Below are 27,709 nucleotides of genomic sequence, written 5' to 3' on the forward strand. Positions count from 1 at the left end.
ATCACCACTCTTTGAGCATGCAGAAGTGTGCTGTACTCTTTGTGTATCACATGTCAACACAGGGAGTTGATATGTCATCTGCATTTATATTTATTGGCAGGATAGGCATAGACGACACCATCATAATTCAGGCAATGATATTTCAAATGGAGAGAGAACAGTTGAATTCAGTTTCCTCCATGGTTACAAATTATCCGAAGGAGCATCTTATCGGATCCCAAGCCAGTATCTTTGGGTGGTTGCAGTGCCAGGGCTTCAGTCGCTCAATACGCCTAGGAGAGTATTCCCTCTTTGGCGCCCAAGCGCTATGTATAGCTGAATATAAAGGCTGATGGTACATAAACAACATGGCAGCATGAACAGAACTATGCACATTGATTCCTTGTATTCAGTGTCCCAGGGAGGCTGACATGAGTTCCTCTGCTTCATTCTTACAGTGTTCCTCTTCATGGCAGGCGCTGGTTGAGCTTTAGGAATGTTTCTTTTGACTATTACTAAGCCGGGGTGGGGCTGCATCAGAGGTGTGGATAATGGCCTCACAGCGTTTGGGCAGGTACACACAGTATGTCATCAGCATAGATTTCGGTCGCCACTTGGTCGAATATATTACAGAAATCTGGCGTAGCACATCCTTTTATGCTGTACGGTTTCAAAGTGTCACCTGTGAAAAAAACACCCAGACAATATTCAGTCATTAGCAATGCTGCTACATAAATATGTTCTCCATCTAGGAAAGAAATCATACTCATCCTGGCCCAAAGTTCCTAAGATCTCCGATTGGTCACTCATATACACACACTGCTAGTTGTTCCAGGCTCTTGGATTCCAGACTAAATTGTGACTTTCACAAAAGGTTTATACATGTCCTTATGGTGGAAATAGGAGCACTGCATGGAACAAGTACACTGTCGGCTTGACTGGTGTGAGAAGTTAGCCTGGCATATGATGTCCACTAGTTCTAGTGGGCACCTTGCACCAGTCTAATCAACCCTTATTGATGGTGGGTGTAAAGTCAACCTTATAGAAAGCTATCCTAGTGGTAGCATGGACCAGCAGTCATAGGCTAAGACTTCAAGAGAGCATGTGAAGCAAGCTGTTTTACCAATTATAATCCCTTGAGTACCAAATGAAAGGACACCACACAAGGTATATATCAAATATATATGTATGTATTCTAAACACAACCCCTCTGCACTCTTTATGAGGTCAGAGATCGAAGTACATCACAAGTTACTTAATTGGCATACGATAAGTTGCACAAATACAGTTTTGCCCTAGGGGCCTCACAAACCATATACTAAGGAAGTGGTGTAAGAACCACGACAGAAACAGAGAATAGGCCTAGGGCCTGGGGAATCGCTGGGGCTACACTAAACAACCAAAGGTTAGGAAGTAGGAGGCCCACGGGAGGAGTGTGCAGTGTCTAAACACAGTCGCGAGTTACCATTGAGTTATAATGGAGAACGAAGAAGTTGCAAAGTTACTGTTTCAGGGCACTTCCGGATGGACTACGACAAAACCCCTTTAAACTCGGACACTTCAAGAGTCAAGACCCATGGGAGCACCGGAGTACTTGAGTTACCTCACCCAGGAAAGCCGGGTGCATAGGTGCCTTTCTGTGTCGGGTTTCGTCGATGTTTTCAATGGAGATCTGCTAAGAAGTGCTGCAGGCGACCAGAGGAAAAGTGTCCGGGTGGATCCAAGGGTGGATCGCAGATCTGAAGAACCTGAAAGCAGAGGGGACAGAGTCTGTGTCACTAGCCAGTGACCAGGAAGGAACCAGGAAGGAACCAGGCAATGTCGAGATGCAATCAGGTGAAGAGGTGAAGCTTGTCTCTGCAGCCACGAGGTCCAGGAGGTGTCGAAGATGACCAGGAGCTGGATACCAGCTGTCCCACGAAGGATCTAGTTGACTGCGGTGTCGGTATCCGGATTGGACCCAACAAGCCTTGGCCACCGCAATCCACGCAAGAAGTGAAGATTGGCTTCGAGTCAGACCAGCAAGGTCTGGGGCGCTTCTCCTTTGCAGGGAAGCTGGAGCAAGCCTGGAGCAACCAGGCCAGTGGTGTAAATTCAAAAGGAAGTCTTCAGGGGGCTCTCTAGCCAACAGACTAGGAACAGGGAAGACGCATCGAGCTGAAATGCAGGAGCAGGCCACACGCGGCACTCGTGGAGTGTGGAGGGCTGAGCTTCAGTGCACATGGTGCTCGGGTCTGGGGCTTCTTGTACCCCAATGCACAACTGTGAGTTACCTCAGGAGTCGATGCAGTAAGCGAAATGCAGGATGTCCAGGGAGTCTCGTCCCACATCTCTCGTGTCCGCCACGGGTCTCAGCTTTGCTGTGGATGTGGGTCGGAGTCAGAAAAGTCTGGAAGTCCAGTCCTGAGTAGCTGAGTCTTCAGGTTCCAGCAGGAGCGTCGACAAAGCAAACTGGCAAGTTACTGATGGTGCCTGTTTGCAAAGGGTGGTCACTCCTTGACCACAAGGGAGATGTCTTCAGTCTTCTAGTCGGAATAGAACGTTGAAGGTCCAAGAATTTTGTATCAGAGTTTCTTTCCAGGATAATCTAAAGTCCTGGGGACACAGCTCCCCAGGGCTTTATACTAATAAAAGGGGCTGGATTACCTGATAGGTCCCTCCTATTTTTAGACCTGGGAAGGGGGTGGTTACACCCCTTTCCCTTTGTCCAGTTTCGCACCAGAGTAGGGCTGGAGTGCCCCAGCAACTGGTTTGAACCGGGCTATGCATGGAGCACCTTGTGTGCCCCAGGCAGTGTCTCGTTTTGCAACCCTCCTTGCCCCAATACACTAAAAGCCTCTCTGGGCAGGTGCTAGCACCTCCTAAGGCAGGAAACCTATTGTCCAGGCCTCCCCTGCCGGAGTTTCGTCCAGCAGCAGGAGGTCAGACTCGTGTCTGTGGCAGCAGCATCCATTTTGTGATGCTGGGGCTCTGTTTAATTTTAACCGGGTAAATCAGTTACCTACATGTCTTTTCCCTCTAGAAGGTTGGAATGCTAGCCCCGCCGCCAAAATTGGCGGGGGGGGTAGTATTCCAAAGTGTTTCACACCTTACACGACATGTTTTGATAAAGCCAAACCAAAGTTAGCATTAACCAAGAGGATTATAATGCATTTAAGAGTATATGGTATGGCTATATCATAGAACAGCTATAAGGAGATGGTTCCGAAAGCTGCAGAGGGAGTCAGCTCATGCTGGGGCACCCTTGAACATAAAACCAAGCACTCTGCCTCCAGGATTGTCGAGGCCTACCATAGGAGTGACTTGTAGGTGCATATGTGTCTCTATATATATATAGGTAGATATAGGTATACTATATCTAAGTAAGGGGTGATTACACCACCTTACCCAGGCTGTGTGAACAGACCTGTGGTGTCAGTTTGGAGGGCCAGCCAGGGGTGGCAGAATACATGCTGCAGCCCCTGGTAGGCCTTGGATGCACCTATGCCCCGGGTACCTATGGTACACTATACAGAGGCTCACAAGAGTGACCCAATACCCAATCTGGTATGTACCTAAAGTACATGGTTACAATTTAGAGAGAGAACAGCTGGGCTGTAGGTCTGATTAGCAGGGTCACAGCCAGTCTAAAGAAAAACCAGAAAATCACAGCAAAAAGTGGGGGTGAACAAAGGAAGCAGACCCTACTCTCATACACAATCCCCCCAAACACAGGGATATTAAACTAACCTTTACAAGTTGAGTCTTCATGTTCTAAGTGGAAATATCTGGAGAGTCCATCTGCATTGCCATGGTCAGTCCCAGGTCTATGTTCCACTGTAAAGTCCATCCCCTGTAGGGAAATGGACCACCAGAGCAGTTTGGGATTTTCCCCCTTCATCTGATTTAGCAACAAGAGGGGCTTATGGTCTGTCTGAATCTTGAAGTGAGTGCCAAACAAGTATGGCCTCAGCTTCTTCAGGGCCCAAACCACAGCCAAGGCCTCCCTCTCAATAGCTGACCAACGTTTCTCTCTACGGGTCAGCCTTCTGCTAATAAAAGCTATTGGCTGGTCTTGACCGTCTTTATTCAATTGTGAAAGAACAGCACCCACACCCAATTCAGAAGCATCCGTTTGAACAATGAATTCCTTGGAGTAGTCTGGACTTTGCAGAATAGGTGCAGTGCACATGGCCTGCTTCAGGTCATCAAATGCCTTCTGACAGCTTACTGTCCACTGAACTTTCTTTGGCATTTTCTTTGAAGTTAAGTCTGGTATGTACCTAAAGTACATGGTATCAATTTAGAGAGAGAACAGCCCGGCTGTGGTCCTGATAATCAGGGTCACAGCCAGTCTAAAGTAAAAAAAAACAGAATATCACAGCAAAAAGTGGGGGTGACCATAGGAAGCAGACCCTACTCTCCTACAACTGGTAAGAAATAATTTCAACTGTACATTGTCATCAATAAATATCAATCGCCCACATTATTTTATGGAGATTATTGACGAATCATTGCATTTTTTTATTGTTTTTGAAATCTTTGTTTACCTTTTTCTTTTACACTAAATCTTGGACATGTTAAATTTTAATTCAACTGATTTTCAAAACCCAAAAATGCTCACTTGTTATTCTGCACATTTTTTTAATGTTTTTATTAAATGCAATCAACAAATAGGCAGTACTGACAGTAATCAAGCATCCTTTTAGCATGATTCGTTTACATATATCTAAATACAGTTTCCTTACAAAATCAATAGTATACTGTATATCCGGTTGCAGTTCCTTCAATACCTCCTTCCCCCTTATTCTCCCCCCCCCTCTCTTAGTCCTCATCCGAGCTATCAGTATCGGACTTAGGCAGCGGATCACAGATGTTCCCTCGAAATGTGTTCCAGGCCGCCCAAATTTAAGTCCATTTCCGGGGGCTCCCTCTAGTTGCGTACACTGTCCGTTCTGCGATCATAGCAAGGTCCATGTTCTTGCGCCAGGCTACCAACGAAGGTAATGAATAAACAAAGTAGAATCCACAGAGTGGAAGTTCAGTGGTCCCACAGGGATGGGGAGCACACCGTGTTTTTTAAATGCCCCTCACACACCAACAGGCCCCTTGGTGTCATGCTTCATCATCGGGGCCTTCGCACCCCTCTACGGGATGCGGCGTGCTACGACAGAACGACTACGCAGGAGCACTTGGTAGTGAACTATGTGAGGGAATGTGTTAGCGTGATGTGAGTGAGGTGAGGTGAAAAAGTGATTAAAAAATACCTGGCACTAAGGAAAAGAGAAAATTTTATTCTGTCCCTGGCTGGTATTAGTAAAAAGTGCAAAAACTGGTTGAAAAAATACGTGCTTGGGTATATCAACCAACAACAGTGTCAACATGTTTCGGAGTACAAGACTCCTTCTTCAGGACGAGGATATGCACTATGATCCCCACCTTACTCACATGGAATGTGAAAGTGCTCAAAAAAATAATTATAAAAACAATGTGTAATGTACCTATCAATGTTTTAAATGATGGTTTGCTCGTTGCGCCCAATTGGCGTTTGAAATATCTGAAAAGAAAAGACAAAGTAAATAAACTAGTCGGATGTCCAGGAACATAGTGGATTTGCTAGTCGGATGTCCAGGAAACAAGAAAAACGAAAAAAAGGGGAAGTATTCCTTTTTGTAACAATGGTAAGTATGCAGAACTCCACTGTGGGTCTGGTACCTTGCGAGAGAAAGGCATTTAAGGGGGACATACAATTCAAGACACAATCATACATACATACACGCAGTTTTCCTGGTATACATGGGAATGTAAAAGATGGTATTTTGTAGTGGTACAGGCTTACTTAAGTTTCAAAGTGCGGATGGCCCCATGAGCCTTAGCGTGGTATTGGGGGTATCACTCCTCATTGCCCAGTCAGCAACCTATAAGATAGTAAATAGCGGTATTCAAGGAGGTGAAAAATAGAGATTAACAGCCAGGTTACTAGTGAGTGAGAATACACCCTCAGTTTCAACCGGCTCCTACTCACGAGTACTGCAAGGACTGGATGCCTGCCTTCCCCTCAACGCTGCTCCGCTGCAAGTGAGCTCTCAAAGCGGAGATTCGCATTTTATACCCTCAGGGGCGGTTAATTAGTTAGGGAAAATTGAATAATTGCAAGCGGAAGAGGCCCATATATGGGTAGATGCAAGGTCTCTGTTTAGAAGAATCCCGGAGCTGCGCAGTACTTGGACGCGCTGGCTCAAAGGTGAACAGAAGCCCAGCGCGCATGCGCAGGGCAGGGCCGGTATCGCGGTAGTGGCGTGCTTGCAACGCATGCGCAGACCCTGTTATGGGGACTGGAGATCCATGACGCGTCGCGCATGCGCGAATGGATAAAAAGCGGAGATAGAGCATACCGGTAAAGGCAAATATCTCAAAAAGTATAAATTCACTGGTTCCCTCAATCATTCACCAATGGTGGGAGACAGAGGCAGATCAAATGGCCAAATATACAATGTAGTAGGGTGTTGTAGAATACAAACAATGGTGATTGTCAAATTGGCCCTAAACACCTCCCTCCTCGGTAGGGGGGGGGGGGGTTGGGGGGTTTTGTGTGTACCCTTGGGATTGAAAAAGTACTATAAGGGTCGGAAAAGCAATTGCACGGGCATTCCCTGTGACATTATAACCCCGAGGATGCTGGTTTTACACAAAAGGGTTGCAGTCCTATGTCACTTATCATATCATTCATGCAGTGTTATGAAGCTAACGTAATTGGCTCCATGGAATGGAGTCATTAAGCCCTGTGACATCGGTGCCCTGCCGTAACACCCAACGTTGCTCCTTTTCCAACAGACCAACGATGTACATTGGACAGTGATTGAACAACTTCCCACAGACGTTGGTCTGTTGGAAAAGGAGCAACGTTGGGTGTTCCGGCTGGGCACCGATGTCACAGGGCTTAATGAGATATTTGCCTTTACCGGTATGCTCTATCTCCGCTTTTTATCCATTCGCGCATGCGCGACGCGTCATGGATCTCCAGTCCCCATAACAGGGTCTGCGCATGCGTTGCAAGCACGCCACTACCGCGATACCGGCCCTGCCCTGCGCATGCGCGCTGGGCTTCTGTTCACCTTTGAGCCAGCGCGTCCAAGCTCTGCGCAGCTCCGGGATTCTTCTAAACAGAGACCTTGCATCTACCCATATATGGGCCTCTTCCGCTTGCAATTATTCAATTTTCCCTAACTAATTAACCGTCCCTGAGGGTATAAAATGCGAATCTCCGCTTTGAGAGCTCACTTGCAGCGGAGCAGCGTTGAGGGGAAGGCAGGCATCCAGTCCTTGCAGTCATCGTGAGTAGGAGCCGGTTGAAACTGAGGGTGTATTCTCACTCACTAGTAACCTGGCTGTTAATCTCTATTTTTCACCTCCTTGAATACCGCTATTTACTATCTTATAGGTTGCTGACTGGGCAATGAGGAGTGATACCCCCAATACCACGCTAAGGCTCATGGGGCCATCCGCACTTTGAAACTTAAGTAAGCCTGTACCACTACAAAATACCATCTTTTACATTCCCATGTATACCAGGAAAACTGCGTCTATGTATGTATGATTGTGTCTTGAATTGTATGTCCCCCTTAAATGTCTTTCTCTCGCAAGGTACCAGACCCACAGTGGAGTTCTGCATACTTACCATTGTTACAAAAAGGAATACTTCCCCTTTTTTTCGTTTTTCTTGTTTCCTGGACATCCGACTAGCAAATCCACTATGTTCCTGGACATCCGACTAGTTTATTTACTTTGTCTTTTCTTTTCAGATATTTCAAACGCCAATTGGGCGCAACGAGCAAACCATCATTTAAAACATTGATAGGTACATTACACATTGTTTTTATAATTATTTTTTTGAGCACTTTCACATTCCATGTGAGTAAGGTGGGGATCATAGTGCATATCCTCGTCCTGAAGAAGGAGTCTTGTACTCCGAAACATGTTGACACTGTTGTTGGTTGATATACCCTAGCACGTATTTTTTCAACCAGTTTTTGCACTTTTTACTAATACCAGCCAGGGACAGAATAAAATTTTCTCTTTTCCTTAGTGCCAGGTATTTTTTAATCACTTTTTCACCTCACCTCACTCACATCACGCTAACACATTCCCTCACATAGTTCACTACCAAGTGCTCCTGCGTAGTCGTTCTGTCGTAGCACGCCGCATCCCGTAGAGGGGTGCGAAGGCCCCGATGATGAAGCATGACACCAAGGGGCCTGTTGGTGTGTGAGGGGCATTTAAAAACACGGTGTGCTCCCCATCCCTGTGGGACCACTGAACTTCCACTCTGTGGATTCTACTTTGTTTATTCATGACGCTTAGGGAGACTGAATCCACTTCTCTCTCTCTCCCCCCCATTGTTGTTTTACCAACGAAGGTAAGTCTGCTGCCCCCCATTTCTGCGCAATATCCCTTTTAGCAATCATGAGGCCCAACACTACCCATATCTGGCCATGGCGTGTGAGATCATTGGGCTCCCATATATTGAGTAACCATCTTCGCGGTTCTGGCAGAAGAGGCACCTCCATTGTCTGCGATATTGTGCGTAGCACCTGACGCCAATAATCTGCTATTGCTGAGCACTCCCATATGGTGTGTATAAAAGTACCCTCTTCCCCGCACCCCCTAAGGCAATATGGATGTTGTGCCCTTTGTAGTCTATGCAATGTGGTTCTGGTGTAATATATCCTATGTAGTATTTTAAGCTGCACTAGCCGAAGCTTGGCAGAGATCTCACTTCTTTGGGCGACGCCTGGGCTTCTTGCTATTCTGAGTCATCCATGTCACCCACTTCGGTCACCCATTTACCCCGTAGTGAAACCGTCGGGACTGGCATGTTATTAATTAGCTTCTTGTATGTAAGTGATGTTGTACGCTTGTACATGTGGTCAGTGAGTAGGCGGTCCTCCAGCGGAAAGGACCTCAGTATCTGGCGGGAGCACTGCCAGCAATGCATGCCGTATTTGCACGTATCTGTATGTCTCAGTCGGGCCCAGATCATATTGTTGCTGTAGTTGGGCAAATGGTGTCACTGTTCCTCTGTCCCACAAATCTCCCACCGTGGAGATGCCTATATTGTCGCATTGTGTAAACCCCTTGCTGCGCCGCAGAAGCCCTACTGTTTTGGTGTCCCAAAGCGGGGTAAGTTTAGTCATAATCCCTTTCCATCCCAGCCTTGTCTGCGCCGTGTACCACAACATGGCCGTGTGTTTCGTGGGACCCTCCAGTGTTGACGTTAATCCTCTGTTATAAAGTATGGCCAGCATGTTATTCATGCCCAATTGTGCTCTATCTGCCCTGTACGCTGGGTCGTCCTGAGATGCATGGATCCATTGGTTTGTGGTATATAAATAAATAATACCGGATCTAGGTTTGACTGGACATAGTAATAACAGATAGCTCAATAAATAAGAGTCAAGATTCGAGGTAGTAGGAGTTTGCAGGTTTAATACAGCATAAAGGACAGGAACAGGACAACCTGCATAGGGATAGGATGGCAGCCCCTGGCAGCGCTGCCGGGGACAGGGATCAGGATCGGGAATCGGAATCGGCGTAAGGGATAACATTTAATAACAGTACACAAGCATATATACTAAAACAGTTGCATTGCAATACATACAATAGGCGGAGCAGTGGGTGTGGTCAATAGCAGTCGCGAAAGATAAGGGTGAAAGTAGGTGTAACAGGAGGCGTATACATAGACATGTGATGTAAACGTAACAGAATATGTCATAAATGGTGCGGAAACATGGAGGGGGCTACCTAAGGAGCCGGGACCTCTGACCTAGTGGTGCGCGCAAACTGGCAATGACGTGTTACTAGGAGAAGCTGGGGGCTATGACTTCTGCGCTAGGAGCAGAGACTGAAGTCTGGAGAGTCAGGGCGACATGTACCTAACACTATCTAGTATCTGATGTTTAGAGAACATGTTGATATAAACTAAAAGTTATCGGGGTAAAGGCTAACAGACTCTAAGACTGGTGCATGCATTATTCTACATGTAGTGCGTGTTGCAGAATATTAAATGACCATAAATACAGTATTTCTCTTACATGGAGACGTAAAGGCTAGACGATGACGGAAACTATTGATGCGATTCAGTAGCTTAGGAATGCAGAGAAGGAGGGCTGGACTGATAACTAGAATCATAACATACTCTTGGCAGACTAACAGGCAGAGCCAGGCTGGGCCGGGCACTGTGAGGCAGGAAGTAAGTGAAGGGTCAGGAATACAGGTGGGGGCTGTATCGCTCCTCAGCGAGGGCTCAGGAGACAGGAGCTGAATCTGGTGTCCAGGCCCTTTTGAGGCCTAGAAACGGAGACTTTACAATGGAATAACGTGCGCACTGGGAAACGTGGCAACGTAGCTTTACATAGGCCTGATACTCGTAGCTTTCACGAGAACTGGAAAACTGGCATACTAGAGATGGACACAACTGTAATTGCGTCTTTAATCGAACATGGGGAATACATATGCATATTAATCATGCACACATAACATAAGATGGGGGACACGTAGGGACACAGAACATGGCAAAATTTACTTTTCCACATTCCCTCCTTGTCACTACGTTTCCATCAGGAAACATCAATATTCATGATACCATCTATCATTTCATACAGTATCATTTGCTCGTCTCGAATTTTCTTGGAACGGGATTTAGAACGGGACTCGGGACTAGGAATACAAGAGGTAGCACAAATGCCGCAAATCGCAGGGCCACATTGTATACAGAGGCAGCAACTGAATATGATCGCTACTGCAATACCTAGAAAGGACAACACTTTCCATCCCCAGGCGGAAATAATATTCCAGAACCAACCGGACCATGTCCAGGTGCCTGGATCTTGGTGTAACATATGGGCAATTTTATGGAGTCTGGTTATAGCTGAATAAACAGACGGCGCGTTATTAGGAATGAAAATGCAGCAACTAGATCCGATGACTCTACATGCCCCGCCCCTATCGGCCAGTATGACGTCAAGGACGAGACGATTCTGGAGCACGACAATTCTCATAAAGGATTGCTCTTCGGTTAAGTTACCTAGAGCAGAGGTAGTCTCAATCACTACTGCTTCGAGTGTTCTGGTTAATCTACGTATCAGTTTACTATTCACGACAGTACCTAAATAGGGAAAGACACCTTTATTGATATCTATATATTGTTCTAGAGCAGTTTCAGTATAATCGACAATCGGGAGGTCTCTCTTGTGTCTAGTATGTACTAGGTGGGAATTCCTATGGTAGTCAGGTGGGGCTAGAAAAACTGGTGGCAGTAGGAATGCAATGTAACAGGTTCCCTCCCAATCGAGGGGCAGACGAACATATGCGGTCTGACCACAAACAAAATAAGAATGACGTGAAGCTTTAAAAATAGATTTCCTACTGTCACTATACTTGACAATAGTAGTACAATCACTATGTCCTACATGTACGGAACCATTCTTTCTGACACATAATTCGCCTTTGACTGGTAGTACCGACATAGCAGGTGAGTCTGGAGTAGTATCAGACTGAACATTCAGGACCATGAAATTCGAAGAATAATTACCTAGATTATAAACTTCATTTTCTAGATCTAACCCTGTTCTGTGGGGAAGACCTTGCTTGTCTGGAAAACATGTACTGTTAAGAAAAGACATATCTGTTGAGGATGACGTTAACGTGGACCATGCTCCACACGAACCATTATGTGAAAATGGATAAGGAAAGAGTGGCAGAACTCCCTTCGGTGTCTGGAAAGGGGGGAGTCGACCACACACCCAACAATTAGTGGCATTGCTGGTCTGGTGTGAATAATGTAACATGCGGATAAATGAGTTGTTACGCATAGCAAGACGATAAGATAGTTCATGAGGAGGCAGATCACTAAACGTGTGCTCTACTGTAACATTGAAAGACTTCTTTACATGAGAAACTGGAAAACACAAATAAAATGCATAACTTGTGCAGGTAATCATGAGGCTGAAAAACAATATGAAACTTAGAAAAACGATACATCGGATTGAGTTTTGACTAACTCTCTCACTCTGGGGGTCTATTTTATACATGTCAGAAACCGGTCTAACCGTTTCACCTAGGGGAGGACTTAGACAATCAAACTGGCTGACTTATTTTACTAGACCTTAATTTTCTCTTATACTCCTGTTGCGGAGTTTTCTCTAACAGGGAGGGATTTGTATCATTGTCTTTTGCGGGACAGTCCTTAAGAATAGTACTTTGGCAGTCTTTAAAATCCTCGGAAATGTTCTTGGAAACAGTCTTTAGTCCATAAAACTTTTTCACGTGAGACAGGTGGACCCAGCCCTTCCTGCCTTCCAGCTTGACGGCAGTACGGGTGGCCAGGAGGACCTGTTTTGGCTCCTTCCAGCGAGGCTCCAGCGGACTTGAACGATCAAAGTTCCTTACAAGGACCAAACTTCCGGGAACGATGTCATGCGGTGCCACCTCGGTATTGTCTGGAAATGCGGCGGAAACCTGTGAACGACAAGAGTGTAGGGCAGACATCAAGGAAGCTAGGTAATCTGTCAGCATATTACTTGAAACATCGGTAATACTTCGGGGTCTAGGTGTACCCCACATATTAGGGGGGCGGCCGAATACGACCTTGTACGGGGACAGACCTGATCTGGAATGTGCGACCATGCACATATAAAACAGAGCGACTGGCAGAGCTACTAACCAGTCCACACCTTTCTCTTTACATATTTTGGCAATGCAGATTTTCAGGGTCTGGTTATGTCTCTCTACGAGACCGGCTGCTTCAGGATGGCGTACACAATGGAACTTCCACTGGTACCCTAACAAAAGGGAAACATGTTTCATAAGCTCAGATGAGAATGGCTGGCCGTTATCAGAATATACGACCCTAGGGAGTCCGTAGCGGGGGAAGAATTCACGAACCAACTGCTTGGCAGTGGTCGCGGCTGTGTAATCTGGGACTGGATATGCCTCTGTCCACCTGGACAAAGCGCATACAACTACGAGGACATACTTGAAACCTCGACATCGCTCCATCTGAATATAATCCATCTGGAGGACTTCAAAAGGGTGGTCAGGGGGCTGGAATCCACCTTGTTCCACCGGGACACTTTTACCTGGATTAAACTGGCAACATATCATACAGGTACGGACTTTCTGCTTGGCTGCAGCTCGTAAATGCTTGTTGAACCAAATGTTCTGGATACTGTCTAACATAGCTTTTTCTCCTAAATGTGCTGGACTATGTGCGGTATTGATAATGACTTGAACCATAGAGTCGGGGAGAAACCATGTGGCTCTACCCTTCGTCACCCATCCCTGATCTGTCTGGACCCCTCCTTGTTCGGACCATTTCTTGATTTCATCGGGAGTAGCATGTAACTGGATATCTATGACATCTTGAGTAGGGTCCTTAACTGTCATACAGGTAGTCGGATCGGGAGTATGTGTCTGTGTTGGATTAACTGGAATGTCTGGAGTCTGTGCTGTAAGCTTGGCTGTGCGATCTGCTAGCTCGTTACCTTGAGAAATAATATCAGTAACTTTCGTGTGTGCCTTGCACTTCATGATAGCAATAGATGTCGGTAAATGTATGGCATCTAACAGAGCTTGAATAAGGAGACCATGCTGAATCCTGGTTCCATGAGAAGTCATGAAACCTCTCTCCTGCCAGAGCACTCCGAAGTCGTGTACAACTCCAAATGCGTAGCGTGAATCTGTGTAAACATTGACTTTCAGGTTCTTAGCGTGTATGCAGGCTTGTGTCAGAGCAACTAGCTCTGCTGCTTGAGCAGACAGGGTGTCAATACGGTGTGTTTCTATAACTTCAGTGTCAGTAGTCACTGCATACGCGGCTACTAGTTCTCCTGTACTTGTTCTCATACATGAACCATCCACATAAAGTGTCAGGTCGGGATCTGGTAATGGAATATCTGTCAGATCTTGTCTTGGCTTAGTCATAATATTAACTACTTCCACACAGTCGTGTGTGACAGGATTTGAAGTAACTGACGGTAACAGTGTAGCAGGATTTAGAACGTTGCAGCGTGTGATTTCTATGTGTGGCTGGAACAGTGTCAATTCATAACCTGTTAAACGTGCAATTGTCAAGTGCTGAGTCTGTGTTCGGTTTAAAAGAACTTCCACGGAGTGTGGAACTTGTACTGTCAAGGAATGTCCTAAAACTATGGAATCACTTTGTCTGATAGCTAGTGCTGTGGCTGCAACTGACTTGAGGCACGCAGGCAGAGCCTGGGCTACAGGATCTAATGTGCTCGAAAAATAAGCACAGGGCTTGTACTGTCCTGCTTGATCTTGTGTGAGAACAGATAATGCTGTACCTTCGCGTTCTGTGACGAAAAGTGTAAAAGGCTTACTGTAGTTCGGTGTAGCTAGAACTGGAGCTTGGCATAAGGCTTTCTTTAACTCATTGAAACTAAGTGTATGTTCAGATGTCCAAGGGAGGACAGTCGATACGGCTGCCTCCTGTGTCGTTAACTGTATCAGTGGTTTAGCTAGAAATGCATACTGAGGAATCCATTGTCTGCAATAAGAAGTAAGGCCGATAAAAGCACGTACCTCCTTCTGTGTCTTGGGCTGAGGAAGACTCGCTATTAACTGGATACGGTCTGGTGTCAACTGCCTACCCCACTTGGACAGTAAGTGGCCTAAATAGATCACTTGCTGGACACAGAATTGAAGCTTCGAAGGGGACACCTTGTGCCCCATCTCGGCGAGAAAATACAAGACTGTAAGTGATGCTCGCTCGCAAGCACGTTCAGAACGGGCTGTGATCAGTAGATCATCGACATACTGGAGCAGGGCAGTATCTGTTGGCATGTGAATGTTGTCTAGTTGCCTCTTAAGTGCTTGACTGTAAATGCTAGGACTTTCTGTGAAACCTTGAGGAGCTCGTGTGAACTTATAGCTCCTTCCATTTAAACAAAATCCGAAAAGAAACTGGCTGTCTGGATGAATGGGGACACTGAAAAACGCGTTCTTGAGGTCTATGACTGTACAAAACGAGGCTTCGGAATCAATGGCTGTCAATAGGGATGAAATATCTGGGACAACTGGGTACTGGGGAATAATACATTTATTGAGTTCTCGAAGGTCAATCACTAATCGATATACTGGGGGTGCATTTGGATCAGTACGTTTCATGACTGGAATGATCGGAGAATTACATACATTGGAGTCAGTTTCTACAACTACTCCTTGAGCCATGAGCTCGTCAATAATTTTGGATAAGGCTGCTACAGCCTCAGGTGGTAATCTGTACTGTCTGATTCGTGGTAACACTACACCTGGTTTGAGAGTCACACGATGGGGTGTGATTTGCATGAAGCCAACATCAGTTGGACCTTGTGCCCATAGATGCTGCGGAACATTGGACAATCTCGGATCAAAATCTCGTAAAACATAGTGACCCTTGAAGTCACGTAAAAACAATCGTATTCCCTCTGGGGAACAACATATGACTGCACCTAATTCTTTCAGTGTCTTAATACCTAACAAATTTTCTGGACATGACTTCGTAAGTAATAGATCAGTAGTGCGGGACAATGGACCTACTTCTAGAGTAACTGGCTTAGATATCTCGTTTACAATAGGCTTTCCTGAAAATCCAAGGGAAACATTTCTAGAGCCTGAGAGCGGAGCCCCTGGAACCTCGGCGTGACTGATGGTAGTCCTACTTGCCCCTGTATCAATCAGAAACTTTCTGTCTTTCCCTAGTACTTGACTATGAACATAGGGACCTTCTTGATCTACAGGAATCTCGATGAGAGGCAAGCCTACCTCCCTCTCTAGGCTGTTTCATGAGTACTGTTGATACTCTGGATACTCTGTCTGTGCATACTGGTACATCTGCTGTGTAACATGCTGTGTTGCAGCAATAGGCTGCGGTGCTGGAACTGTCTGTTGTGCATTCTGTGGCTGAGAAGTCTGTGAAACTTGTTCTTGTCTCGGCGGACGTGGTCTTTCTTTAGTCTTACCAGTAGCTATATTGTGTTTCAGAACTGCACACTCGTTTATGAAATGACCTGGCTGTTTACAATAATTGCATGTCCCTTTAACGGGAGCTGCAGGATGACTGGCTTGATTCGGACCCCTCTTCTGACTGTCTTGTGGAACAGATTGTGCAACTAGTACTTTCATTTTCGTGTCTTTCATACGTTTTCTCTCGTGTTCTTGCTCTTCTCTGATTCTATTCTGGTGGTACTGGAGCATCTGTAACATCTGGGACGGGGTACTAGCTTGCCATGTACTTTCGACTTTCAAAACTCGATTCTTAACTTGTGGACTTGAATTCTCGACTAATTTAGTAACAAAAAGATGAGGGTATGACTCGCTACTCGTCTTCAAGCCACTGTTTATAATAAAGCATTTCTCAAATCTAGAATAAAAATCACTAGTGTCTTCGTCTTCTTTCTGTTTACAGGCTGAGATTGCATCCCAGTCTTCCTTTTTAGTGGCTAATAATCTGGGCAAAACTTGTATTAACAGTTCTGGTAATTCTTTACATTTCTCTCCAAGACCGGTACCTGGTACTCGTATCTTATCTTCAGCTTCTAGAACTGCCCAATCGATCTTTTTCTCTCCCACCTCCCATTCCTTTTCCTTGAGTTTCTCGTATACCCCTGCGGGCAACAGGACCTTTAGCATTTTAATAATATCTGGATACATGTATTCTCCCATACGGAGCATGTCTTTTAATTCTCGGTGGAACCCTGCTGGATCTTTGTCGTGACAAGGAATTAATTTCTTCATCTCTAAGAGTTCCATCTTTGTAATCGGGGTGTAAACAAATACTCTTTGCATTTCACCATCTGCTGTCCTGACTGGGTGTACTTCTCGTAACGGATTCTGTCTATCTATGTAAAACGGTTTACTTTCTGGAGGTGAGACATGAACAAAATGCGGGTTCAAGAACGCACTATATTTGTGACGCTGTTCTAGAATGACACTAATTAAATCGGTACCTAAACCTTTCCATCTATACTGGAGTAACTCGTTCAGGACATCATGTAACGGACCTGGATCAGAGTGTTGACCCTCATACAATGTGATGAGGTGCTGGATCATATACATACCCACCAGTCGCTGCTCGGCTGGGGGCAGTTTCAGAAACATTTGTGCCACTATTTCGTCTGGAAAAGTGGTAGAATCAGTAATCCATCGGACTGCTGATCGTGCTAGTTCTTGTTCATGCATAGTACTTAACTTACTATAACCGATTTGTGATTTCAGAATATGATCGGTAGTTTGAAATACTTGTTCTAGAGAACCTTGCTCTGGTGCCGGACGATGAAAAACTGACTTGTGTTCTAGGCGTAAATGGCGGTCTGGAAATCTAGATTTTCCTACATACGCTATTCTGGCGGGATTCTCGTCCTCTACCTCTTCCGTAGAAGAGTCATTCTCTTTCTCGCTTACTTGTGCTGCTTTACGTTGTTCGTGTAACCTTATAATTTCCTTACGAATTCTCTTGTACATACTCTCTATACTACTGATAGTTCTGTGTTTACCCTCGGCTATATTATCACTCCACCTTGTCAGGATTCTCATTTCGCTCGGATCTTTGGACGGGTAATCTTGTTCCCTTATTAAACAATTAATCAGAAACTTTAATATCATGAGCTGGATCTCAGCTTTCCTTTGAGACATGGCTTCGCCAATACTTTCTGGATCATCCCCTGTACGGATGAAACGATATATTCTGTCTAGATCTTCTTTCAGATTCGGTAGGGTGTCCAAATACCCGGTCACCCGTCTTACACGTATGGAATATATAACCGTACTATCATCACCTGCGACTGGATCATAGCGGCATTCAGTAAGAGCTCGTCGGATGTCTGCAACGGACTTATATTTGGGCGTACGCTGCAACGCACATTCATGTAACTCGACTAACGTTACTCGTTGGTGTGGTGGCGGGGTACCAGGAGGACCTCCTCCTGCGGCCCCTAAACTAGAATCGTCGACTGACACTCTTCATATTGGCGCGGCGGGAAATTGTAATGTAGGCTGGACCGGGGGTACCGTGGCAGGTACTCCGGTGTCTGGAGGAGCAGGAATTGCATGATTTACAGGGACTGGCGGAACAGGATTTGCATATTCTGGGACTGTGTCGTCCAAGTAGGACGAGATGAAAATATCAGCTGCGGTCGGTTTGTGACGTAGCTTGGTCGGAACTAATGGTGGCGGAAAATTACTGGATGCCTCCGGGGTTGCTTTTGGCAAGCCCTCGGCAAGAAGAGGATACATACCCTTAATGAGGGCATTCCTCTGTCTGTCTGACTGTTCGGTTTTAACTCGTTCACCTATTTCGATGAGTTCCCTTTCTTGGGCTCGTTCTAAGGATTCTCTACTTAATTCTGACTTTCTGATTTCTTTTTCGGTTCTTTTATGAGATTCTTTGCGCCATAACTCGATGGCATCTTTCTGTGACTGTCTGGCTTTCTTTTTCCATAATGCTTCTTCTACTCGCATGATGCACTCGGCATCCCACGTACCTGATACGGGCCATCTATACTTTTCTTCTAACTGTTTGGTATACTCTACCCATAAATCTAGATATAATATGGCACTTATGCCATGCTTCTGATACATAAAATGACCTGGACTGTCCCTAGGCGGGACAGGAACTGCTTCTTCTAACAGACCTTTCCTAGTTCTTAACTGACGTAGTTTGGAGAACAACGGCATGACGGAACTGTAATCTAGACACAATACAATACACAATGAACACGATAATTACACCACTTTCATACCACGACATTAAAATACATGAAGAACATTTAAAATAACAGTTCGAACAGAATACTACCTGGAATACGGAAAACAGAATACATGAATTTTCTCGAGAACAGAACTGACTAGAACAGAAACTAGATGCACTGCTAAAACAGTACGAAACTTACCGGTCTCATAAAGAGACACGTCAGGACCCGCATCCACCGAAGTGGACACTTCGTTTTGGGATCTGTGTACCACCAAACCCCACGGACCAGAGACAATTAGATTGACCCTGTCTAGATACTACCCCAGCAACGGTACTCACCGGGCAGCAAGAACGGAAGGCCTCGGACTGGACTGGACTGCTTTGACGCCGGACGGACGAACTTCGGACTTCTGTTACGGGTGGGCCTCCGGATACCTCGGACCTTGGACTCTCGGCTTGGGCTCTGGTCGGGACTCGCCGCGTTCCTCCACCGCCTCGTCTGGATGCTGGACCGCAACCTCCGTCTCCTCCGTGGGCCTGAGGGATACTTGAAGCAGAAATATCTGCCGGTGCGCAGAAGAGTTCCGTCACGGCTGCAGAGGGTCAGGGGGCATACGTGGCTTCACCGGCACGTGGGGAAAGGGCAAGTCCCTATTCGGGCGCCATTATGTGGTATATAAATAAATAATACCGGATCTAGGTTTGACTGGACATAGTAATAACAGATAGCTCAATAAATAAGAGTCAAGATTCGAGGTAGTAGGAGTTTGCAGGTTTAATACAGCATAAAGGACAGGAACAGGACAACCTGCATAGGGATAGGATGGCAGCCCCTGGCAGCGCTGCCGGGGACAGGGATCAGGATCGGGAATCGGAATCGGCGTAAGGGATAACATTTAATAACAGTACACAAGCATATATACTAAAACAGTTGCATTGCAATACATACAATAGGCGGAGCAGTGGGTGTGGTCAATAGCAGTCGCAAAAGATAAGGGTGAAAGTAGGTGTAACAGGAGGCGTATACATAGACATGTGATGTAAACGTAACAGAATATGTCATAAATGGGGCGGAAACATGGAGGGGGCTACCTAAGGAGCCGGGACCTCTGACCTAGTGGTGCGCGCAAACTGGCAATGACGTGTTACTAGGAGAAGCTGGGGGCTATGACTTCTGCGCTAGGAGCAGAGACTGAAGTCTGGAGAGTCAGGGCGACATGTACCTAACACTATCTAGTATCTGATGTTTAGAGAACATGTTGATATAAACTAAAAGTTATCGGGGTAAAGGCTAACAGACTCTAAGACTGGTGCATGCATTATTCTACATGTAGTGCGTGTTGCAGAATATTAAATGACCATAAATACAGTATTTCTCTTACATGGAGACGTAAAGGCTAGACGATGACGGAAACTATTGATGCGATTCAGTAGCTTAGGAATGCAGAGAAGGAGGGCTGGACTGATAACTAGAATCATAACATACTCTTGGCAGACTAACAGGCAGAGCCAGGCTGGGCCGGGCACTGTGAGGCAGGAAGTAAGTGAAGGGTCAGGAATACAGGTGGGGGCTGTATCGCTCCTCAGCGAGGGCTCAGGAGACAGGAGCTGAATCTGGTGTCCAGGCCCTTTTGAGGCCTAGAAACGGAGACTTTACAATGGAATAACGTGCGCACTGGGAAACGTGGCAACGTAGCTTTACATAGGCCTGATACTCGTAGCTTTCACGAGAACTGGAAAACTGGCATACTAGAGATGGACACAACTGTAATTGCGTCTTTAATCGAACATGGGGAATACATATGCATATTAATCATGCACACATAACATAAGATGGGGGACACGTAGGGACACAGAACATGGCAAAATTTACTTTTCCACAGGTTAATAACCTTAAGATGCGCCGCCCAATAATATAATTGTAAATCCGGCAGTGCTATCCCGCCATCGTACCAACTTTTATGTATTTCCGCCTGCGCTATGCGTGCCGGCCGGTTACCCCAGAGAAGCACCGATACCTGTGCCGCTAATTGCTTAAAGTATCGGGGTGGGACCGGGTAGGGAGTGTTGTCAAGGGCATAAAGAAACCGAGGCAGGGCCATCATTTTATATAGTGCAGTCCTACCCATGTGCAGCCCTACCCAGAAGCGTAAGGGGCAAGGACGCCCAATGTGTCACATGGTGCTTCAGGCGCTCTTAGCGAAAAAGTCTGCTGCATCTTTTGTAATATGTATGCCTAAGTACTTAAATGAGTTCCCTGCAATTCCTCAGTCGTTAGATCTGCTTCCAGGTCTGAGGAAGCCTCCGGTGTAAGAGTTGGCATCTCTATATGTAGGGGGGAATCCGCCACTTCTGCCTACGTCACCTCCAAAGTCAGAGTGTAAACCTCCCGAAAGTGTTCTGCCAGTGCGTTTAGTATGTTTTCTGGGTGTGTTGTAAGTTGTCCCTCCCTCGTCCATAGCTGTTGTATACCCCTAGGGCCATCGCCTCTCCTATCTAGCCAGGCCAACATTTTACCTGCTTTAACACCTACGTCGTAAATTTTATACTTTGTCGCTGTAATGCTGTCCACTGTCTGTCTTTGGAGATGGTCCCTGTATTGCTGTTGTCGGAGAGCGCAGGGTGTGCGCCATTTCCGGTGAGGGGTCTGCGGAATGCTCTGTGTCAGCTGCTTGCAGAGCCAGTTCTAACTCTAACAGTTCCGTCTGTTTCGTTCGCTTGTGCCCCGCAATGGAGGTGATTGCTTGTCCTCTAAGGAGGGCGAAGTCACTGATGCAGTGTTTTACTCAAAGAAGTGTATAGTGGTTTTGCGGAGTTTCTTTTTAATGACGGGAACCCTGAGATATCCAGGGTAGATAGGGTACACCCTTTCTGCAAATTTTTTTTAATGATTTATACCTCATTCCTGATAGGAACTAAAACTATTTTATTTTTATTTTGATATCTTTTTATGCTACCTCACCTTGGTGGGAGTTCACAAAAGATCCATCCTTGTGGTTCATCATACTGTTATCCTCTAGGCTACCAGTGTCGCAATATGAACCATCTTTCTTTTTGTGGGGGGTACAGCAAGAACAACACACTCCTGTTGTCCCTGTTGCTCCAACATGAAATGTTTTGGAGACTGACTGGACTTTGCACCCTAGAGAAATTGCACAGCCTGCCCAACATTTATAAAATCACCTGGGAGAATGTAGCTGAGACACACACACACAATGACTATGTAGGTATTGGTTTTTATTGGTATTTATGCTGGATGTCCGTTGAGTCTGTGTCCAGTGGTGAAATACAGGACCTGCCATGGTGAGTATGTAGCTCGCTGGGCTCACAAGAGTGGACCGTTGGTGTTAGGAAAGCTGTATGACCCCCATGCTGATCACCTGCCACATACTATGTGGAGGAGTGTGGCTCACTGCTTAGAGCGGCAGTCCCTGGTACAGAGGCCTGGCCGGGACCAGGGTTCAAATCCCGCCTCGGCTGATTTGGCGGATCTTGGGCTCATAATTCCTCGGACCTGATTTCTCGCCTCGGTGCCTACTCTGAGCATGAGTCCCACGCTGCAACTCTGGGCAATAGCTTGCTTAACCTCCACAACGGCCCCCTACAGCGCTGGGGATGCTTGGTTGCACCCCGGGGATGCCCAGGAGTGGACATTTCACGGGGAAAAGCCAGGATGGGTTCCCTAGCGGTATGAGTACAGCGCCAGGACACACTGCTTGCCGGGGTATCAGTGCGCTTTACAAATACGTCTACATTTACATTTACATTTACTATGTACTGTAGCGTCCCATTATTTGGAAAAGTATTGATTTTGTGTGGTGTATTCCCTTGGGATGTACTGTACGATGGCCATTTATTCACAGCAGAAATGTTAAGAATTGCAGGGACAGAAAGAATTGTATTGTGTTCCATCTACTTTTTTATCTTATCATCTCTTTCCCCAACAGGCATGACAAAAAAAAAAAATATGAAAAGCATTTCTCTGGATTTATATTGATTAGGTGGGAGTGAATGGCTCTACAGTCATAGATTGCCCCACTCTGTGTGGCTCCGGATGTCTCGGAGAACAACATGGCCCCTCCTTCTACACCTAGCCGTTCCTGCTCACTCCCCCAGTGGGACCATGCCTCGTGGACATCTGTGCATACTTCGAGCCATATCAAATGCTCCAACAACCTCCTCAGCCACAGTGGTCCTGAAGTCTTAAAACACTACAGGGCACTACTGCCCCTTCTCCTGCTGGGCAGCTGTGATTGCTGCCCGTGCCCCCCAACTACATCACATCATGCTGATTGGAGCTGATTGGATCTGGCAGGTCTACTGTTCCCACTGCCCATCACAGATGACCTTAGCTGTCTGGCCACGTCCAAGCTGCTGGACTAGCCCCTTTGGCTTCAGCAGTGCCTACCACAAGTGAACCATGCAATTCAATGCAAAGGGCTCCTTTGAGGGACACAATTCTTATCATCACAGCGGAGGGCTCCAATATCAGAACCATAGTGAAACCATGATTTCTCTGGGCCTTGAAGTTAAGCCAATACCCCTACTATTTGCTTAGGCATTTCTTCAAAAGGCCTTCCACACTAACTCAGCCCCAGTCGACAGGTTTGCCCCCACACCTTCCAGAGACAATAGACATTGGACACTCACACCAATGATCGAATCACCTGCCCCTGGATGATATTCAACCCATCCCATTGTTAGTGTCCTTCCTGCTCTTTTTTATGGGCCATCCCACTGATGAATCAGCCCTAGTCTATAGGTTTTCCCCCATGCCTCTCAGAGATTGTTGGACCATGGACATTCTCACCAATGCCCGGATCCCCTGCCAATGGATGGAATGCAATCCAGTCCATTGTTCGTCTACCTCCTGTCCCTTTTTTTATGGGTCAACCCACTGGAGTACCAGGACCTGAGATGATACACCTTTATTTGTTGATGCTACTGCACTACTTGTCTTGGCTGATTCACACTTTCCTGCAGTGGTGACATGCTGGGCAGCGCCACTGTCTAACCCCACCTGGACTGGACAGTGATTGCTTTCTCTCACCTGTCTCACAACCCTTTGCACCTGGGCCTTGCCTTCTCTACATCTGTTACTAATCCCGGATCCTAACACAATATTCTCATTTAAATCCTCTCACCAGCAACTCTCCAAAGGTGCAGTGCGGTAGGCGGTAAGAAATCAGACTCTGTATCACCATCACTGAAAAATCGAACAGACGCCATCAAACTTACCTCCTCAAGCTATCTTTCATAGGCCTGAATATAACTGGTTGCATGATGACCTCAAGACCATATAGGGCAGCATAAGCTTTTTTCAAGACAAGTGGACATAGTGGACTGGTGGCTAGTTAACACAGAAGGCTGATTGGGGCACATGGAGGTGCTGGAACTGGACAACAATCCCCCAAGTATAAGTTGACTTTGAAGACTGCTGGCCAACCTAAACATCTGCTATTATGGAATACCAGAATGTCTAGAACGCAATGACACCAGTACGTTCCTCTTGGATCTTATCCCATGCAATACGGCTCTGTCCTTCAGTCCCAGCTGGAAATTCAGAGTGTACATAGAATGTGGCCCTAAAATACTCACTCCTCTGCTGAGACTTCCTCTGCTGATTACCTATTTTCTATGTCATGCCCAAACCCTTTTTATTAAACAGGATGCACATCACAGTGGACTTTTCATCAGAGACCAGCACTAAAAAGAATACAGTTCTATCCTTGTGCCTGCAGCTTAAAATTAGGATATGAAATGTGGCTTTCTTGAACTGGATAGCATGTGGATTACTTTGGATCGCCGCTCCAGAGATTTCCTTGACTCCACCAAACTGGCCCATTTCCTGGACTGTCTGGCCCTGTATGCCATGGACACCACCGCCCCCTATCTCAACAAGAGGATGGGGCTGCACATGCAGGGGAGCTACAACACCGCCAGAGCATTCCACCTGACTAATCACAGAGGAGCTCTTCTGAATGTCGCTGTAGCAGAAACAGCTCAGACAGATTTGAGGGACAGCTTGTGTTCACATGCTCCCCAGGGTATCTGAGCGTGGCAGACCATGACAAGTAGCATAATGAGAAACATGCAATGTTTCCCTTCAACTATGAAATGGCTTTACATCACATCTGCCAGCTGTTGCCCCTTTCTGGCATGATACTCTCTGCATGGCCTGTTCTACCTGTTATGGCAGACAGCACTTTTCCTGATCCCATGGGGCGTTGGTTTGTCGGCTTGAGACCTACCAGTGGATCACAATGTTGATGTTGATGCTGAGGCTCCTGTTTGTGGTTGTATTTGTGGCACTGGTTCTGGTGGTGTTGCTATACTTGCTCACATATATGTTCTTGTATCAGTTAACCTCCCTTAGGCAGGGCACTCTCCTTTCCTTCCCCATCTCTCTGAGTGGCCTCTATACATCTTCATACATTCACAGTTTCTCATCCGTCATCTGTCTTGTTGGCGTAGAGACATACCCCATGGTAGAGCTACTCTCTCACCATCTACTCCCCTGCCCCCCAAACAGTTGCAAAGACGCTAGCGTGCCAAGCCCCCTTGGCACCCACTCTCCCGTAGTTATAGCGCACTGACCATACGTATCTCTTAAGAGTATGACCATCATGAGTACTCCATGCCATCCTCTGTCTCCAAGAGGGGTGTCAACACACACGAAACAGATACTTAACACCACCTGAACATACACTGACTACTCATACCCTCGCCACTCTTTTATTTTTGCTCTGTCTATTCTACATCATTATTGGCTCAACCTCCCTGTGGCAAATCCCCCTCATCTGCCTACCTTCCGCTCATGCCCTTAGATAAGGTTGGGGTTCAGGCTCCCCTTCAACTGCACCACTCCTGCGCACCCAAAGCACCTCACAAATACTGTGCTCTCCCTCCCTTCTCCCCATGTCCTTGACCCTGCCAAAATACACTTGCCTTCCTTCTTCCTGTCGTATACTTTACCAACTTCACTCGCTAATGGCCACTGCCATAGCCCACACCCCCTTACTTTAACCCCTTGCATGCTGGTGACGAACCCCAGCCGTCACGCTCCGCGGTGCTCGTGTGCGGATGCCGGCTGGGGTTCGTCACGGCCCCGCCCTGTTCGTTTGTTTACCGCACAGCAGCGGAAACGGGCCAGCAGCGAAGGGGTTAACCACACTCAAAGTGGATGTGCTGCTCTCATATTAAATAGGAAAAGGTCCTATCTTACCTGATCTCTAGCCCTTTTCCAAGAGACACACCTTTCAGCAAGGGAGGCAGAGAAACTCACTGGACTGGGTGGGTCGAGTCCTCTAAAGCTGCCGGACATCAGCCAGTCATGACCCTACCGTACTCAGCGACACCATGCCCAGCTCCAACAAATGTAGGGTGGCTGTTCTCATTCACAAATCCCTTCCATGAAGTGTTCTAGAAAACTGGTCAGACGATGAGGGACACTATGTGTTTGCCAAGCTCTGGACTCGCACTATGGTGTCCAGCGTGGGCTCTCTCTACGCTCCTAGCAGTGACATGTTCGCCATTCTCCCCCACCTCAACTGCCCCATCACTGAACTCTGAAAATCCCATATCACATTGGGAGAGGATTGGAAAGTAGTGCTGGATGCCGTTCTGGACGGTAAAGGCCATATCTATATAAAAACCTTTGAACAGACCCTACTGACCACTTCTTTAGACTTGACCCCTCCAGCGTCTTCAGACCCTTAGGGGTGAGTGGTTCGCGCTTCACAAATACCGGTATTACCGTTCCAATTCTTTCTCTTCTGTACTCAGATGATGCCGTTCTCATTGCACTTACAGCGACTGGCTTGCAATTGCTCCTGGCTTCGTCTATGGTCTGTATGGAAAGCTTCCATTTAAAGGTGATCCTTAATAAAACATTCACAATGATTTAAGGTGGAGTATCCAAACACAACACTGTTCCATTAAAGGTTATGGATACCCAAAGGTAATACCTTTTGTAACCTGAGAATTCTATTCGAAGGCTCTGGACATTAGAAACCCCAATTCATTCTTAGGAACCAGCAGACTAAAACTCACCTGCACTAGACTTAGATTTGCCTCTAAATTAGGGTCAAGTCGTATAAGAGATATGTGCGTAATATATATAATAGTAAATGTATTTCTGCCGCTGTTTATTGTGTGAGTCTACGCTGATTGCCAACAACTGCCCTGATTTCAAAGGATGCTCGCCGGACCTCCAGGTTCATCTGCCACAAATAGGTGGGTCGACCTTATTTTGAGGTACAACCAATAGAGTCTATCTTGGCCAAACCTGAAACCAGTCTGAAAAGATTACACTTTGTTTATTTGTCTCTCCCTCTATTATGCTTTGATTAGAACTTTGCATATTCTCCTAGGTTTGAGTTGGCACTCTGAAGAAGGCACAAGTAGTGCCAGCCTTTCAAAAACAGAACTGAAAGGGGAACTAAGAGCGATCACTCTGGCTGCAGGGAAGGCTGTGACATTTCTAATCAAACAGCCTGTGACCAAGCTATGATTCTATCTGGAGGGGGCATTCAGTTGGATTTGTTTATCACTTTATTTTCCCCTATTTAACGTGGAACACTATATATTTTTATGGTGGTACACCCTAAATGGCCCATATCTAATTTTGGACTGAGTTTTGTAAATACTGTTGTGCGAGTTAGGAAATGTCCTCTCATCTTATGAATTGGTTGTATGTTTTATTTTCATTTTACGATTTATCTATTTTATTTTTTGGAAGCAATAACTGTACCTATTATATGTTGATGGTTTAACATGTAAACTTGATAAAGATTGATTGACTGATTGGAAATGAGTGCCCAAGGCTGCCCTTTCGACTGACTCTGTTCAGTCATACCTTAGAATCTTTCATCAATAGATACACATAGTGCTGTTGTGCTTTGTCACTCCATGTTATTTGGATTTTACTCAATTAGACTGTAACAATTGGTGGCCTTCTGGCAGTAGGAACTGAACGTTCACCATACAGCAGGCGGCTTACTTAAC

General features: G+C 46.2%; 1 protein-coding gene across 1 annotated transcript in view; it reads right to left on the reverse strand.

Annotated features, from left to right (window-relative positions):
* Window positions 1-536: 536 nt before the first annotated feature.
* LOC144767890 (phospholipase A2 inhibitor and Ly6/PLAUR domain-containing protein-like) overlaps window positions 537-27,709 on the reverse strand; it is a 108,981-nt gene continuing 81,808 nt past the window's right edge. The window contains exon 5 of the mRNA XM_078651240.1: window positions 537-661. Coding sequence (XP_078507366.1) covers window positions 537-661 — 125 coding nt within the window. The remainder of the gene's footprint in view (window positions 662-27,709) is intronic.

The sequence above is a fragment of the Lissotriton helveticus genome, chromosome 7 (genome assembly GCF_964261635.1).
Source record: "Lissotriton helveticus chromosome 7, aLisHel1.1, whole genome shotgun sequence".
NCBI classification, from domain to species: Eukaryota; Metazoa; Chordata; class Amphibia; order Caudata; family Salamandridae; genus Lissotriton; species Lissotriton helveticus.